This window comes from Neofelis nebulosa, chromosome 17 (assembly GCF_028018385.1).
Source record: "Neofelis nebulosa isolate mNeoNeb1 chromosome 17, mNeoNeb1.pri, whole genome shotgun sequence".
Lineage (NCBI taxonomy): Eukaryota > Metazoa > Chordata > Mammalia > Carnivora > Felidae > Neofelis > Neofelis nebulosa.
Window position 1 is genome coordinate 13921209 of NC_080798.1, and position 15052 is coordinate 13936260.

Genomic DNA, 15052 nt, shown 5'->3' on the forward strand with positions numbered 1-15052 from the left:
TGTGCTGGCTTATCTCCTACCTTTCATTTCTAGGACCGCGTGATCTGGGACATCCTTCCCCTCCTCATCAGTTCGCTTTATAGTCCGGTCTTTTAGGTCCTCATCAGTGGGACAAATTACAATAGCTTTGCGCTGGAAGCCTTCAAATGGTCTCATTTTTCGTCTCTGGGCTGACCCATAAACATTTGTCTAGGGGTAGGAAACAGAAGAGGCAAGAGATGGTACGTTACGAGTTGGGTTTTTTCCTATCAAGTATTCTGTGGGCCAGGAATTGAGAAAAGGACACTAGCTCTAAGCAAACAAAACAAAAAAAACCTCAGGAAACTGTGCTCTTTTTTTGTTAAGATTCTTGAGCCCATTCTGAGAAATTGGCTTTGGGAAAGTGGCTGCTGACAGTCACAGGACAAGGGGTACCTACACTTGGGCTTTTAACTCCTATTTGTTCTTGGGATGCCATTTTACGCCCTCCCCCTCCCCACCCCCAATTCTAAAAGTAACACCTGCTCACGATAAAACTGTCAGAGTACAAGGATAAAGTTTAGAGTAAGAATAATCCCTTCATCCGCTTACTGCCAGTCCTACTTCCCAGAGATGGCCTGTACTGAATTTATGTATTTCCAGGAAGATCTGTGTGATTTTTTTTCTTTCTTAAAGCACCGACTTTGAAACCTGGTGGAAAAATCTTATAGGTACATAACGAAAAGTGTTCATGTTTAAAATGCAGGGTGCATGGGTGGTTCAGTCGGTTAAGTGTCACACTCTTGATTTTGGGTTAGGTCATGACCTCACAGTTCATGGGATGGAGCCTGCCTGGGATTCTCTCTCCTTCTCTCTTTACCCCTTCCCTGAGCTTGCTCTTCCCCCTCCTTTTCTCTCTCTCTCATAAAAAATAATAAAACATGCAACGCTTCACAAACGTGTGTGTCATCCTTGAGCAGGGGCCATGCTCACCTTCTCTGTGTCGTTCCAATTTTAATGTGTGTGCTGCCAAAGTGAGCACCGATCTGTGTGATTTTTAACACAAGTGGAATCATGCTACATACTCTCCTGAAGGCTTTTTTCACTTAATGTTTAACCTTTTTTCTGTGTCAGTGTTCACTTTTAATGGCTCCATAATATTTACACAGTGGTTGCCATAATCAACCACCCCCTTTTGACTGCCGTGTGGACTGTTTTCATTCCCTCAGTCCCTCTCTAAAACATCAGTCTCATCCACAAGCTTTTACCCAGAGCCTGACAAGGCAGCAGCCATGCTTTTCACAAATGGTTTTGCTGCTAACATTTTGTTCTCTTCGTCTGGGCGGTGTGCAGTGTGCACTGGGCACAAAGTGGGTCTCTAGAAAACACTTGATTGAGAGCAGCAGTGACCATAGCTTCCATTTATTGAAAACCAACTACGTGCCAGGCCCTTTGGGACTGGGGCCCAGACCTGGGAGATTCAGCCTGCACACCCAAACCATCTGGATGCTACTGCAAAAAAAAAAAAAAAAAGCAGGCCCACCCCCACTAAGGAACCCCCAAACCCCATTCTCTGGAAGTGGGGCCCAGGCACCTATACGGGTTTCCACCCTATCCAAACTCAGACACTCAACAGCTCTGGAGTAACGAGAAATAATTGCATTTAAACAACTTCTAATGGCTTTGACAGGGACTCAAGGGAGAAGCCACAGAGGTGAAGAGTCTGTAAGGGGCATGCACCAGTGGACACAAAAATATGGCATTTTGAAGACACAGCCTGGCAAGGTGGAAAAACCCTAGTGCGGCCAGTAACTAGCTCTGGCCAGCCCTTATACAGTTGCCTCATCTGTAAAACAGAGATGAGAAGCTGCCCTCCTAGAGCTGGTGAAGACTGAGCAGAAAAGGACCACAAAGCAACTGTCCAAACACGAGGAACTCCTAGAGTGGGGTTATGAGGCAGCCTCCAGAGTGGGAGCATCTTGACAGAGGCAAGCAGTGTGTGGGGTGGACCTGGTCAGGTCACACCTGCATGGCCCTGGGTGAAAAACTCTGGCTTACTTGTCTGTAAAATCAATGTACTGCATATTTCATGAGTCTGAGTCTCAAGCCCTGAAAGGGGAAAAGAGTATGAATGTCATATAGTCGTTATTAAGACAATAGGAGTTCATGTGAGTAAAAGCCCTTGATTAGCCCAGGGCCTGGCTCACAGCCAACACTGAACAAATGGGAAGCACGGCTGTTATGGCTATTATTGTGGAGGGAGTGTGTGCCATGGATATTCTCGCTGTTAAGTGAATGCAAAGCAACCCAGGCCAGGGGAGGATTAAGCTACAGTGACATCCCATCAGAAGGGCAGGGACAGTGAGATGGGACAGGGAGAACACAGGCTTTGGGGAAGAAGCTTGGGGTTGAAATCCCAGCTGTGCCTTCTACTATTTGTGAGGCTGTAGACAAGTCACCTAATTAGCCTGCCTCTCAAATTTCTTCATCTGAAAGACAGGGATCATATCACCCTCCTCTTGGCTCTGTTGAGGAGTTGCAGATGTGACAACGTCTGGCATGTGGTAGGGAGGGGCAGGAAAAGTTCCAAGTCAACACACACAGGGTGGGTCTCAAAATATGGCCAACAGGACTGACACTGTCCTTGGAGAGGCTTCCTAATGGAAAGGACCAAGGAAAGTTAAATTAAAAAAAAAAAAAAAAAAGAAAAAGAAAAAGGAAAAGTCACAAGAGATCCTCTCCCAAGACACAAGGAACAGGAAGCTGGGCTGTGGGTCAGCCAGAGCCCAGGGACCCCAGAGCACATTTGCTGAAAGATCTGGGCTGTGGGTGTAGCTGTTCTCACCAACCAGACCCCTAGCCCTAACACACAGTAGGCAGGGATGTTCCTCCCTGTTCCCCAGGGAAAATGTTCCACCCTTCAAGGAGGGGCAGGAGGACACCCAGGCTGGGACCTGGGACCAGCCCAAGGAGAGGCCTTGGGCCACAAATGGTTACGAGGCACATCAGGTTAGAGGAAAGGTCCCTCTCTCCACTGCTCTTCCTGGACTCATTCCTAAAGGCAAAGCAGAAAGTGGCATTTGATCATAGCAAGATAGAATTTGGCCTCCTCTAGCTAAATAATGAGGTTTTTCTCCTGGCACAAAGGCCAGAGTGAATAGGTGCCAGTGTGACTGTGGCCCTAGATCATTCTACAGAGAACCCATTCCATGTTCTTGCTCTTAAGAAGCGATCCTATTTTGACTGCCTCGAACCCTGAGGACATGGATAAACACCGCCTGGAGGTTTCCCAAGGGGCAGATGGGGGGCAGAGGCTCGTCCCTGTAGCTTCTGGGGATAGGAGGGGTGGGGGCGGAGCAGAACCGACTCATAAATAGCTGGCCTCCGTCGGGGGAAGTGGCTAGACTTGGAGGGATGGCTCCTCAGACACTCTGGAACGGAGGTGCTGAGAACACACTTGGCGAGTGTTTTCAAGACTGCCTGTCCCTCCCCCTTAGTCCTGGGCTTGGGGAAGGGAAGTGCCTGAACCAGGCCAGTAGAAATGCAAATGCCTGGCTTCCAGGAGGAAAGGGAGTTAGCTGCTGGTGGCTGTTGCTACAGCAAACACAGTGAGGTCAGGGCCCCTGAGCCGGCCCAGCACTGCTATGGTCACTAGGGGCTGCTGGTGGCTGTTGCTAGGAGACCAGCACAACAGCTAGGTCAGCTTTTCCTGCTGTGTGGGATCCCTCTGTCCAGCTCCTGCTTCTCCCAGTCCCACCCTGCTTGAAGATGCTGACTCTACGAAGGTCTGGGGCTATGTTTTTTGCCTCCCTGTCCCCGGCTATCCCCAATCCCCAGCCACGTGGGCCAAAGGACAGGAACTGGGTTCCTCAAAGAAGCTATGTGGATAGCTCTAGTGTATGACAGCCTGAGGGAGTGAGGGAGAAACACAGTGGGCTCCCAGCCTGAGTTCTGTGAGAGTCCCACTGTCCCCTGTCCAGAGCTCAGTGGGGTCAGGCTGGCAGTGACAGAAACATGGCTGGACTCGTGGAGCAAATTTAAAGCTGGTGACAAGAGTTCACTCTGGGCTCAGGGAGGTGAATCCAGTGGAAGGAACCACACATGTAGGAAGAGAATTGGCTGGAGTGTCAACAACGACACAGGCTGAAGCTCTGGGGATGGGAAGGTGAAGAGAAACCCCTCCCTCTCTAACACCTGCCAACAACAGGCGGTTAACTTTGGGCTTCTAATCTCAGCCCTAGGTTTGTTTCAGGAGAAGGCATGGTGCTTGTCAACAGGGACACAAAGTGGGACTAGAACCACATGTTCTGACTGAGGCAGGGCTGGCAATGTGGTCACCTCCAGCGTGGCTTCTGATTACTGCCTGGCCTGGCTCTGAGCTCTTAGAGCCCTGAGGGAACTCCTAGCCTGCAGTCCTCAACTCTGGGGTGGTTTAGGGCCCTCACACATGGCCCTGCAGAGGCCCTCTCAAAAGCCTCCAGGAGAGCTCCTGTGGTGGGTCAGGGGCAGGCCAGGCAGCATCTCATTCCAGACGCTTTCCACCGGTAAGAGAGGCCCCCAGAGACCACGTGAAGCAATATGGCTTCCAACTTCTCTTTCTCCCTTGCTCTTCAGCCTTTTACCAGTCAAGCAAAGCTAGTCATGTCCCTCTCCCCACCACCCTCAGGACAAAGTCTCAACTCCTTTTATCATCATCCATGTCCTGGCTAGGCACCCCACCTCCAGAAAGCTTTCCTAATTTTCCACCAAGGCTCCCACCATTCTTGGCTGTGACTTTCTGGGAAGTCAGCAGTGACTTGTTCTACCAGTAAACTGACCAAATAACTTCAAATAGGTTCTTTTCCCTGATGAGGCCTAAGTTTCCCCTTTGGCCCATCTACTTTTTTTCCCTCCCCAGATGTCCCACATGATCTCAAGAGGACTCAAGTAATCATGGAATGTAGGTCCAGGCCCCAACACACCTGAGAGGTTGTGCTCAATGAGATACATCCTGGGGTAGGGGCTGGGATCCTGGCCGAAGGCAGAAGAGAGAAGGACACAATTTCTTTCTCCTTCCCTCTCAAGGACTAGCATTTCTGAGGCCAACCTAAGTAACAGGAGAGCCAAATGGAGGGAGGTCTGAACACTAAGGAAAAATCAGAGGGAAAAGGGAAAAAGAGCCTTGAGCTGAGATCCTGGGATTGTAGGGACATGGCCTGCGTTACTGTCTCTGCTTTGGGAGGTCTATCTAGTTCAGGAGACAGCTGTTCATCAACTTATCCTCATTGTCAAAGCTGGTGGAGTGGGAAGTGCCAGCATCTGGCCAGGGGTCTGCTGTGAATCTTGTATCATACCCCCAGGATTTTCTGGAACCCACTTTTGGGGCTTAAGCCAAAAAGACAGATCAAGCCACTGACTTTAGACCTCTTCCCAGGCCTGAGTAACCTATAGTTTCAGACCCCAAGTCAATCCTACAATCTGTGGTTAATCCACTCTTCTCCCTCCTTCAGAGTTTAGGTTATTTTGTCTCCCTGCTGGCCTAGATCACTTGGCCTGACCTGCAGGTCCCCCCTACCAGGAAGCCAGAAGCCCTGAAGAGCACAGGTGCACCCAGTACTGCCCTGGATCCTGTCCCTGAACAAGCCAGCACAAGCTGAGAAGCCTAAGCTGTTCTATGCCTGGCTGAGGTGCTAGGGCTTGACTTCCAGAGAGAGCCCATTTTGAAATGTTGAACACGATGTTAAGACCATCTACCGCTATGACTATAATCCTTCTCCACCAGGCCACATATTTGAAATAGGTCTCACAGTTAATTTAACCAGCAAACTGAGAAAAAGATAGGCAGGGAATACTTGCTGGGGTGTCCAAACAAGGAATCCTCAAGGTGTTAAAACACCACTGCTCTCACACCTTTTAGGATCCAGTCCCACTGGGGCCTAGTCAGACTACAATTTCAAAATGCCCTGACAAAAAGAATGGGGCAAAATGAGGCTTGTTTAAAAAACAAACTCTGGGGCACCTGGGTGGCTCAGTCGGTTGAGCAGCCGACTTCGGCTCAGGTCATGATCTCGCAGTCAGTGAGTTCGAGCCCCACGTCGGGCTCTGTGCTGACAGCTCAGAGCCTGGACCCTGTTTCAGATTCTGTGTCTCCCTCTCTCTGATCCTCCCCCGTTCATGCTCTGTCTCTCTCTGTCTCAAAAATGAATAAACATTAAAAAAAAAAAAATTAAAAAAACCCAAAAAACAAAAAAACCAAACTCTTAGGGTGCCTGGGTGGCTGTCTGTTGAGCGTCTGACTCTTGATTTCGGTTCGGGTCACAATCTCACGGTCTGTGGGATCAAGCCCCTTGTTGGACTCTGTGCCAACAGCACGGATTGGGATTTTCTCTCTCCCACTCTCTCTGCTCCTCCCCTGCTCACGCTCTCTCTCAAAATAAATGAACAAACATGAAAAAAAAAAAAGAAAGAAAAAAAGAAAGAAAGAAAAAGAAGTCTTTTAAAGGGGGAGAAAGCTGGCTATATGCATCAGTAATGGGGCTGAGCTGGGGGAATAACGCTGGGTGGCTCCTGGACTATCCTGTGCTCAACTGTTTTGCTTTTTTGTTTTTTTCGTTAACCCAATTAGTACTTTACAAATGTGAGTCTTCAGGGCTCAATCCTATGGTCTCAGTGTTTGTCACTGGATGAAAGTACACCTTTTCAGCTCCACCTTCCAGAATAGCAACACTCACAGCCAATCTCACATCTCCACTATCACAGAGTAGTGCCAGAGGTGTGGCACAGCTTTGACCAACTTTTAGTTTTTGTAGCATGGCTGTTTCGTCAGCAAGCCAAATTTCCACTCTTGATACCTAACTGCTTGGCAAGATCCTTTAAATAAATTTGTCTATCATAAAGATCACTGATCTTAAAGACTGATCATAAAGATCAGTCAATAGCTTTTTTCTTTTTGTCTTTAAGAACTAATTTCTTGGGGCGCCTGGGTGGCGCAGTCGGTTAAGCGTCCGACTTCAGCCAGGTCATGATCTCGCGGTCCGTGAGTTCGAGCCCCGCGTCAGGCTCTGGGCTGATGGCTCGGAGCCTGGAGCCTGTTTCTGATTCTGTGTCTCCCTCTCTCTCTGCCCCTCCCCCGTTCATGCTCTGTCTCTCTCTGTCCCAAAAATAAATAAAAACCGTTGGGAAAAAAAAATTAAAAAAAAAAAAAAAAAGAACTAATTTCTTACCATGAGCTCTCTCTTTTTCCATGTTGGCTAGGAGGCCTCATTTCTTCCACTGTAAACATCAGCTTACTGGTTTATTATGAAAAGGATATAACTCAGGAGCAGCCCGATGGAAGAGATGCAGAGGGCAAGGTACAGGGAAGGGGCACGGAGCCACTCTCCCCAAATCTGCATGTGTCCCCTGACCTGGGAGCTCCTGCTCAATTGTTTTGTAGAAGATGTCACTCCTGTGCAAAGCCAACCTGGTTCCCTGGAGATTCCAACCACCTTTCTGACAAGCCAGCGCCACCACCAGCTCCACCATCATCAGGACTCTTTGAACTCACAGTAACCAAAGTACCCAGGGCTACATGAATGGTAAAGCTGCCAGGGTGGGGGTACTACTTGGGTTACGTATTTGCACTCAGAGATTTTAAAGAAAGGGCAAATGCAAGGTGGAAGGGAACAGAGGCTTGTTCGTAGATCCCCACATATAGGATTTGCTACTTGAAAAAGTCTTCAGGGGGGGCCCCTGGGTGGCTCAGTAGGTTGAGCGTCCGACTTCGGCTCAGGTCACGATCTCACAGCTCGTGGGTTCAAGCCCTGCATCGGGCTCTGTGCTGACCGCTCGGAGCCCGGAGCCTGCTTCGGATTCTGTGTCTTCCTCTCTCTCTGCCCTTAACCCACTCACATTCTGTCTCTGTCTCTCAAAAATAAACATTAAAAAAAAAAATTAAAAAACAACCACAACAACACTTATTTAAAAAAAAAAGAAAGAAAAGAAAAAGCCTTCAGGGCAGTGTCAAGAATGATGTCTCATAGGTGGTAAACGTGAGGAACTCATTACTGAGACAGGGACCCTTAACCATGTTTGGGTCACTCATACTTTTGAGAATGCTAACAGCCATGGAGGATCTTCCTATCCTAACTCAAAACTGTCCAGTTGTTGTTTTAAAATACATATCTGAGCCTGCATACAAAATTATGATTTAATTTCAAAGGTTCCTAGACCTTCTGATGCTAAGAACCTTCCTCTTAATTGAAATGGCAGGTAGGAAATATGTGATTTAAAAAAAAAAAAAATACGTGACTTAAATATGTATCCCATAGTCATAAAAACATGCTAAGAGAAGCCGGGACATACCTATTCTGTAGGGTAATTAACAACAATCTCCAGCGATCACATGCCAGACCATGTGTCAGATGGGTACCATTATATGATCTCTATTTTACAGACCACAACACTGAGATTTGGAGGATGAGGTCAGCCACCCACAGGCACGCAGCTAGGAAGAGGCAGAGCTCGGATTCAAGCCCATGTTTGTCCATTTCAGAAATCCACCTCCCTTCCATTTCGCTAAATAGCTGCAGAAGCTGTACTGGTGAGCTGCTGAGAGCCTGAGCTACATCTGGATCATGGCCCCAGGCCCCACCCACAGACCAGGCTCAGAGAACTATGCTGAGTCTGGCACTGTGTCATCATGTATGGCTGACTCCCTGCCCAGCACTACAGTCCAAGAGCATCATGCAGGAAAAAAAGAAAAAAGAAAAAAGAAAAAAAAAGGACTAGAGGAGAATTCCCAGGTACCCAACAGGCCCCTTCCTTTTTCTGGGCGTTGACGGTCAACCAGTGAGTACCTGATCTAGAATATAGTTGCGTTTCTTGCGGGCGGCGATCTGAATGAGGCGGTTGAGGCACTGGGTGGCCTGCTGGATCAGGACGTCCCAGCGGCCGGCATAGTTCCGCTGCCGGCGCAGGCCCATTACCTGTGGACAGAGGGTGGTGAAGGGGTGGGTGGTCCTGGCTGCAGGGCAGCACTTGGGGGGTGGGAGATGAATATGGAGAGACCGGGAACCATCCTTACCCGCATTTTATCCATGATGGCATTGGTACCCAGGATGTTGTACTTCTTGGAGGGGTTGGAGGCTGCATGTTTGATGGCCCACGTGGTCTTCCCGGCAGCGGGCAGGCCCACCATCATCAGAATCTACAAGAATGGGACAAGGCGGGGCACTGAAGCAGTAGCAGTGGGTGGCATGGCAACCTGGCACCACCCTCACTCACTGATGACCTCGAGGGTGAGTCTAAACCTCATGGCTGCCTCTGGGAAATAGAAGCAATGAGAGCGTCTACCTCACAGTGTTGCTGCTGGGATTCAAAGACATGAGGTGTGTCAGGCTCTTAACAGAGGGCCTGGCATGGGGTGAGCACAAAATCAAGTGCTGTTATCATTATTATTTACATTTTTGATAGACAGGATGAAGTGGCCTCTGACAGGAAAAAGCCCAGGGAGGGCGATGCACTGGGCATGGTACACGTAGTGGGCACAAGAAGCGGGTACAACCTTCCTGGAGTCTGAGACGGGAACAGACTAACACGCATGACGACAAGCATGGTACTTATTTAGTAGTACATTCAGAATTTGGCAAACACTAGATACAACCTAAACGCCCAACAAAAGGGGGAATGATGAATTTTTAAGACCATTATAAGTGAGTTTAAAAAGAGGGGTTCGTGTAGTAGGATAAAGCTCACAAAATAATGTTGAATGAAAGGGAGGATACCAAAATGCTTATGCTTTAAGTTCTCAATTATAAGTGTGTGTGTATAAACCAGGCACCTAGCATAGCAAAAGGACAGCATAAACTTGAAAACTTTAACAGTAAACTTATTTGCAAACGGTGGAATTATGGGGAACTAACCTTTATGTTTAGTTTTTTAGAATAAACATCAAATCACTTATGTATCTAGTAAAACATTATCTTGAGAGCAAAGCTCACCAGTACAGCTTTTGCAGCCTCATCACCCCCAAGATAGTTGTCATTTTTGTTCTTAGCCTTGGCAGCGTTAGGGGATGGAACTGCACAACCTCCTTCAAGAATGTACTCACCAGAAGTGCCTTCACATCCCTGTCTGCTGGGAGGAAAGCCTCCTTTCCCAAGATCCTGACCTCACTGACGGAGCAGTGTGGATGGAGCCATGACAACTTTTTTGGGGAACCTTTCCAAGATTTCGGTCTCTCACCCCAGCCCCTCCCTCTTCCAGGCCACACTCACCCCCTCACCACTGTCTCCCAGCCCTGGGAAGCCTGGAGGAAGAGGCCCCAGGTGTCTCCCTCAGTGAGGCTGTGCCGCTTTCACCACTCCACTGCAGGGTCTCCCTTCTGCCTTGGCAGCAATGTGGCTCTGGAGAAGCGGCCTCCAATTCAGTCTTCCGGGCCCACTCACCTCACACTCTGCCTTGCTCTTTGGTCCCACAGTGCCCCGGATCCGCTCGCTCAGGGGAAGGTGCTGGATAAAGGTGAAGCCTGGGAGGACGGAACAGTAGGGCTCTGCCCTCTGCCCGAAGTTGAACTCCACCGCACAATTCTTCACCAGGACGTGAGGGTAGAGGGCCTGACCTCCCAAGGCTTCCTTCTGGATTCGGAAGGCAATGCCCATCCACTTCCCATTCTTGGTGAAGGAAAGTTCCACATCATTTCCACATTCAAAGTCCTAGGAGACAAAGCCAAAGGAAGATAACTGCCAATGTTCAGCTTAAGGCATCGGGAGCCAAAGCTGAGTGGGAGCAGATGTAGGGAGAGGAAACTCAGCTTCCTTCCCACATCTAAATGCATCCCTCCCCCAACACAGATACACGAGGCGTCACCAAGAAACAGCCGCGAAGGTGTGGCCAAAGCCTTCCTTGCCCCAAACCCCAAGGCTGTGACATGTGTCATCCTAGGAAGCTCCGTCTTGTGCCTAGCCTCAGACAAAGATGAAGGAAAAGGGGAGTCTGTCCTCAAGCCCAGCAAGGGCAGTCTGTGGAGAGAACAGATGGAAAGAAAGCCTCACAGCAGGGTCTTCTGAGTCAAGCCCAGCTCTACAAACGTGTGCATTTGTTTGTTCGCCACACACCACACATCCTCCAGCTCCTGCTCTTCCCGGTGCGGGTGCCCGTGGTGCTCTGGGCCTGACAGAGCCCAGGGCCTAGCAGGGAATCAGACTGTTTGGTGAGGGCACCTTGAATTGGTGAGGGCACCTATTCAAGAGCAGGATTCTCTGAGGAGAGGACCTGTAAGCCAAGTCCTGGACAAGAAGTGGAAACGAGCCATGTCTGCGGTGGGAGGAGTGAGTCCTAAAGAGAGGTGGTGTTTGTATATGAATCAGGCGGTGAGGGCACAAAGGGTCAGCCTGGCTGTAGCATGACAGATGAGGGAGAAGTAACTTCAGGTATAGCTGGAGGGCCAGGCGAAGACCGTATTTGTTCATTCAACAACTATTTACAGAGTTCCTGCCAAGTGGCTGGAGTGCAGTGGTTAAGGCCGTTTAGGAAGGCAGACTGCTTCAGCTCTGCTATTCACTCACTGTGTGACCTTGAGGTTTCATCTGCAGTTTCCTTATCAAACAAGGGAGCCATCCTAAGATTCTATGTTGCAAAGGGCTGTTCTGAGGACTAAGGGGATTGCTGGGAGCGATCAGTCCAAGACACCAGGTACTTCGCTGGGCTGCAGTGGTGGGGAGGAGACACGGTCCCTGCCCTTAGCATAGCGAGGGGCTCTCTGTCACCTCAGGAATTTGGACTTCATGTTGATGGCAGAGCAGAACCCCTGACTTGTTTCCAACAAGGGAGTGGCATGGTCAAAGCCGTTTCAGAAAGATCACTTTGGGTGCACGGTAAAGGTTTACATTTAAGGGAGACTCAAAACTTGGGATCATGGGGCACCTCGGTGGCTCAGTCGGTTGAGCGTCTGACTTCGGCTCAGGTCATGATCTCACAGCTTGTGAGTTCAGGCCCCGCATCGGGCTCTGTGCTAACAGCTTAGAGCCAGGAGCCTGCTTTGAATTCTGTGTCTCCCTCTCTCTCTGCCCCTAACCCACTCGCATTCTGTCTCTGTCTCTCTCAAAAGTTAAAAAAACAAAGACCAACAAAAAAAACCTTGGGATCAGATGGCAGACTAAACCAAAGTAAGTACAAGGTCGGGTTCCTGATATAAAAGCACAAGACATGGTATTCTTTCCCTCTTGAATGGGGAGACCGCTTTGGGACTCGTCCTTTGAGAAGCAGCGAGAACTCCTTTCCCTAAGTGGCTTCCTCAACACCATTCTCAGTGACCACAGGACACAGCTCTATACGATCCTTATCTGCTCATTTTTAAGTGCCCACAGAGGTCAAGACCACGCAGGGCAGACACACAAACATCTGCCAAACTGAATCCTGCAGCAGGATCCCTGCTGTGTCTTCCCACCAGAGCCAGAGTGTCCCAGGTCATCTTTACTCTAACATGGAGATGAACATCCTGGGGGTCAGCCTTCCTTCCGGCCACCAGCTTCACTAGGGGAACTCGCCATATTGTACACAAACCAGCACCCTCAAATGATGAATCCACCACCAATGGGGCCATCTGTCCAAGAGGCAAGTGTGGTCGTGTCACTCCTGCTAGAACACCCTGGTGCCCGTCCAGGGTCTCAAACCTCAAAGTCATCACACCTGGTGTTATTCAGAGCCCACCAGTTCTGCAGCCTCATCTCTCACATGTTGTGTTGTCCCCAGGGCTCCAAGTACAACGTTCCTTACGATTCTACCGTTCTCTCTGCCTGGCAGCCATTCTGTCCTGTTTTGTGAAGGCTGACAACTTGAGATCTAATGCTAATGTGCTCCCCCGGGTTCCCTCAGGTCACTGCATTTTCATATCTGCTCCAACCCCTCACCCTTTAAAAAAGTTATGGCACCATTTGAAAAAAGAAAAACTGCACACAGAATCTTTAATATCGAAGTTGAGGGGTACCTGGTTGAATGATTTAGTTGTAGTCAAGAGTCAAGGCCTATAGTTCCAAACTGCCACATGCTCACAGAACCTCACACCTGGATGGGACAGAGTCTGGCAGATGCTGCCACACACCGATGACATGTTAAAATTCTACAACCTCTTTGGAGTGCAGTCTCGGTGGCAGCCATCAAAATTTAAAAATACACCCCTGACCCAGAAATTACACTTTCAGGAATAAACACTGCAGGTAGATTCCTACCAGAATGCAAAGATTTATGTGCAAATCACCCACCCCAGCACTGCCAGCTGTGCTCCAAGGGGAAGTGGGAGAGACTACAGAATGGAGAAACTCCATGTACAGAAATACAAAAAGATCCCCAAGATACTCTGTCTGGTACACGGGAAAAGGACAGGCTGTCACCGCACCATGGACTCTCCCGGCGAATAGCTTTCTGGTCCATCAACAGGACACTGGCTAAATGAGCGCAGGGTAAATTGATGTCTGCATCAGAAGACTAGGCCGCCACCAAATAAAATGGGGGGAAACTAACCAAATGTCTGCTGGTTGAGGATGGGAGATCCACACAATGAAAAAACACCCTGCTGAAACCCCTTTCACCACATGTGAAAAAACAAAGTCTTCTAGGTAGTGATACGAAAAAAGTTCTAAGATAAATAAGCAAAAACCAATGCAGGATGACATGTATGATATACCACCTTTTGTGTAAAAGAAGAAATATGACAATCATCTTTCTTGTATTAGGCACCTGCGGGTTCCTGTACAGGGAGGGTAAATGTGAACGAATGGGCAGAGAGGGAAGGTCTGAAGACAACTTTACACGCAAATCTTTTGATATATATCTCTTAATATCTTTGGGAACCACAGGAATTCATTAACTATTCAAAAATGTTTTCAGAGGCACCCGGGTGGCTCAGTCGGTTAAGCATCTGACTCTTGGTTTTGGCTCAGGTCATGATCTCACAGTTCATGGGTTCGAGCCCCATATCAGGCTCTGTGCTGCTGGGGTGGGGCCAGCTTGGGATTCTTTCTCTCCCTCTCTGTCTGCCCCTCCCCCACTCACTCTCTCTCCCTCTCTCAAAATAAATAAATAATAAAAAACTTTTTAAAAAGTTTTTCATTGAGCCAGATCTATATTCTCTGTGTGGAGGGGGAAAGAGAGCCAAGATTTATTGTTAAATGGGGGGAAAAAAGCAAGGTTTAGAGTAGTTTGTAGCATTTAAACATGGTTAATTTTTAAGAAAACATGTTTTTTTTTATTAAAAAGAGAATGAAGTCACAAAAGATAGAAGACTGGGAAACTGTTTCAAACTTAAAAGGCCTAACAAGAGAATACAATCCATGATCCTGGACTGGATCCTGGACCAGGAACAAAATTGCTGTAAAGGATATCGTTGGGACAACAGACGATATTTAAGTGTGGACTGTGGAGTAGATAATGGCATTACATCAGCATTAAATTTGACAACTGTACTGTGGTGGATACAGCAGCTTTATTCTTAGGAAATGCACGCTGAAGAGTTAAGGACTAAAGACATAATGCTGGCACCCCACTTTCAAAGGGGTCAGATGCAAATCATACACACATACATGTATATTTGAAAACTGGTCAAAGTAAATCGGCAAATGTTAGAATCTGGGCAAGGCTGAGCTTTCTTAGGGCTTTTCTTTGAGTCAGAAATTTCTCTTAAAGTGACACTGAAGGAAAAAAGAAAGAAAGAGTACATGTGTACACACAAGAGGGAGGAAGGGAGAACAGACTAAGAGGAAGTGCCCAGGGGGCCACCCCAGCTGGTGCCTCACCTGACACACTTTACCACATCTAGAACTCCTACTGAAACACTGTTGAGTGGTATTTACTGAGCACTTACTATGCTCCAAGCATCATTAGGAGTGCTGCTAACAGGTTGGCTTAATGAGCCCACACAGAGTTCTGAGGTAGGTGTTAAGTTCCTTATGGAGAGCACGCTGCCATGCAGGGAGGCCGCTGCCCGGGGCTGTGAGTAGGCGAGCAGGAGCTGGGTCTAGGGAGTCTGGCCTGAGCCGGCAGCACCATCGAGTGTCAGTCACTGTTGTCAGTGGACAGCAGTGTTGGAGAGCAGTGCAGCCAGCCTATCTCTTGTTTTATTTTGCATGCACCCCTGCCC

The 15052-nt window shown here is 48.5% G+C and overlaps 1 protein-coding gene and 1 non-coding gene across 7 annotated transcripts in view; both read right to left on the minus strand.

The window, feature by feature from the left end:
• Nucleotides 1-15052, minus strand: part of HNRNPUL1 (heterogeneous nuclear ribonucleoprotein U like 1) — a 36877-nt gene that overhangs the window by 5244 nt on the left and 16581 nt on the right. For all 6 annotated transcript variants that reach the window (XM_058709643.1, XM_058709644.1, XM_058709641.1 and 3 more), the window contains exons 8-11: nucleotides 10365-10631; nucleotides 9002-9124; nucleotides 8775-8903; nucleotides 21-189 (exon numbers count right to left, since the gene is read on the minus strand). In XM_058709643.1, the coding sequence (XP_058565626.1) occupies nucleotides 21-189; nucleotides 8775-8903; nucleotides 9002-9124; nucleotides 10365-10631 (688 nt within the window). The remainder of the gene's footprint in view (nucleotides 1-20; nucleotides 190-8774; nucleotides 8904-9001; nucleotides 9125-10364; nucleotides 10632-15052) is intronic.
• On the minus strand, nucleotides 894-1000 carry LOC131500548 (U6 spliceosomal RNA). The gene has a single exon (XR_009256353.1). It is a non-coding gene; the product is annotated as a U6 spliceosomal RNA (small nuclear RNA).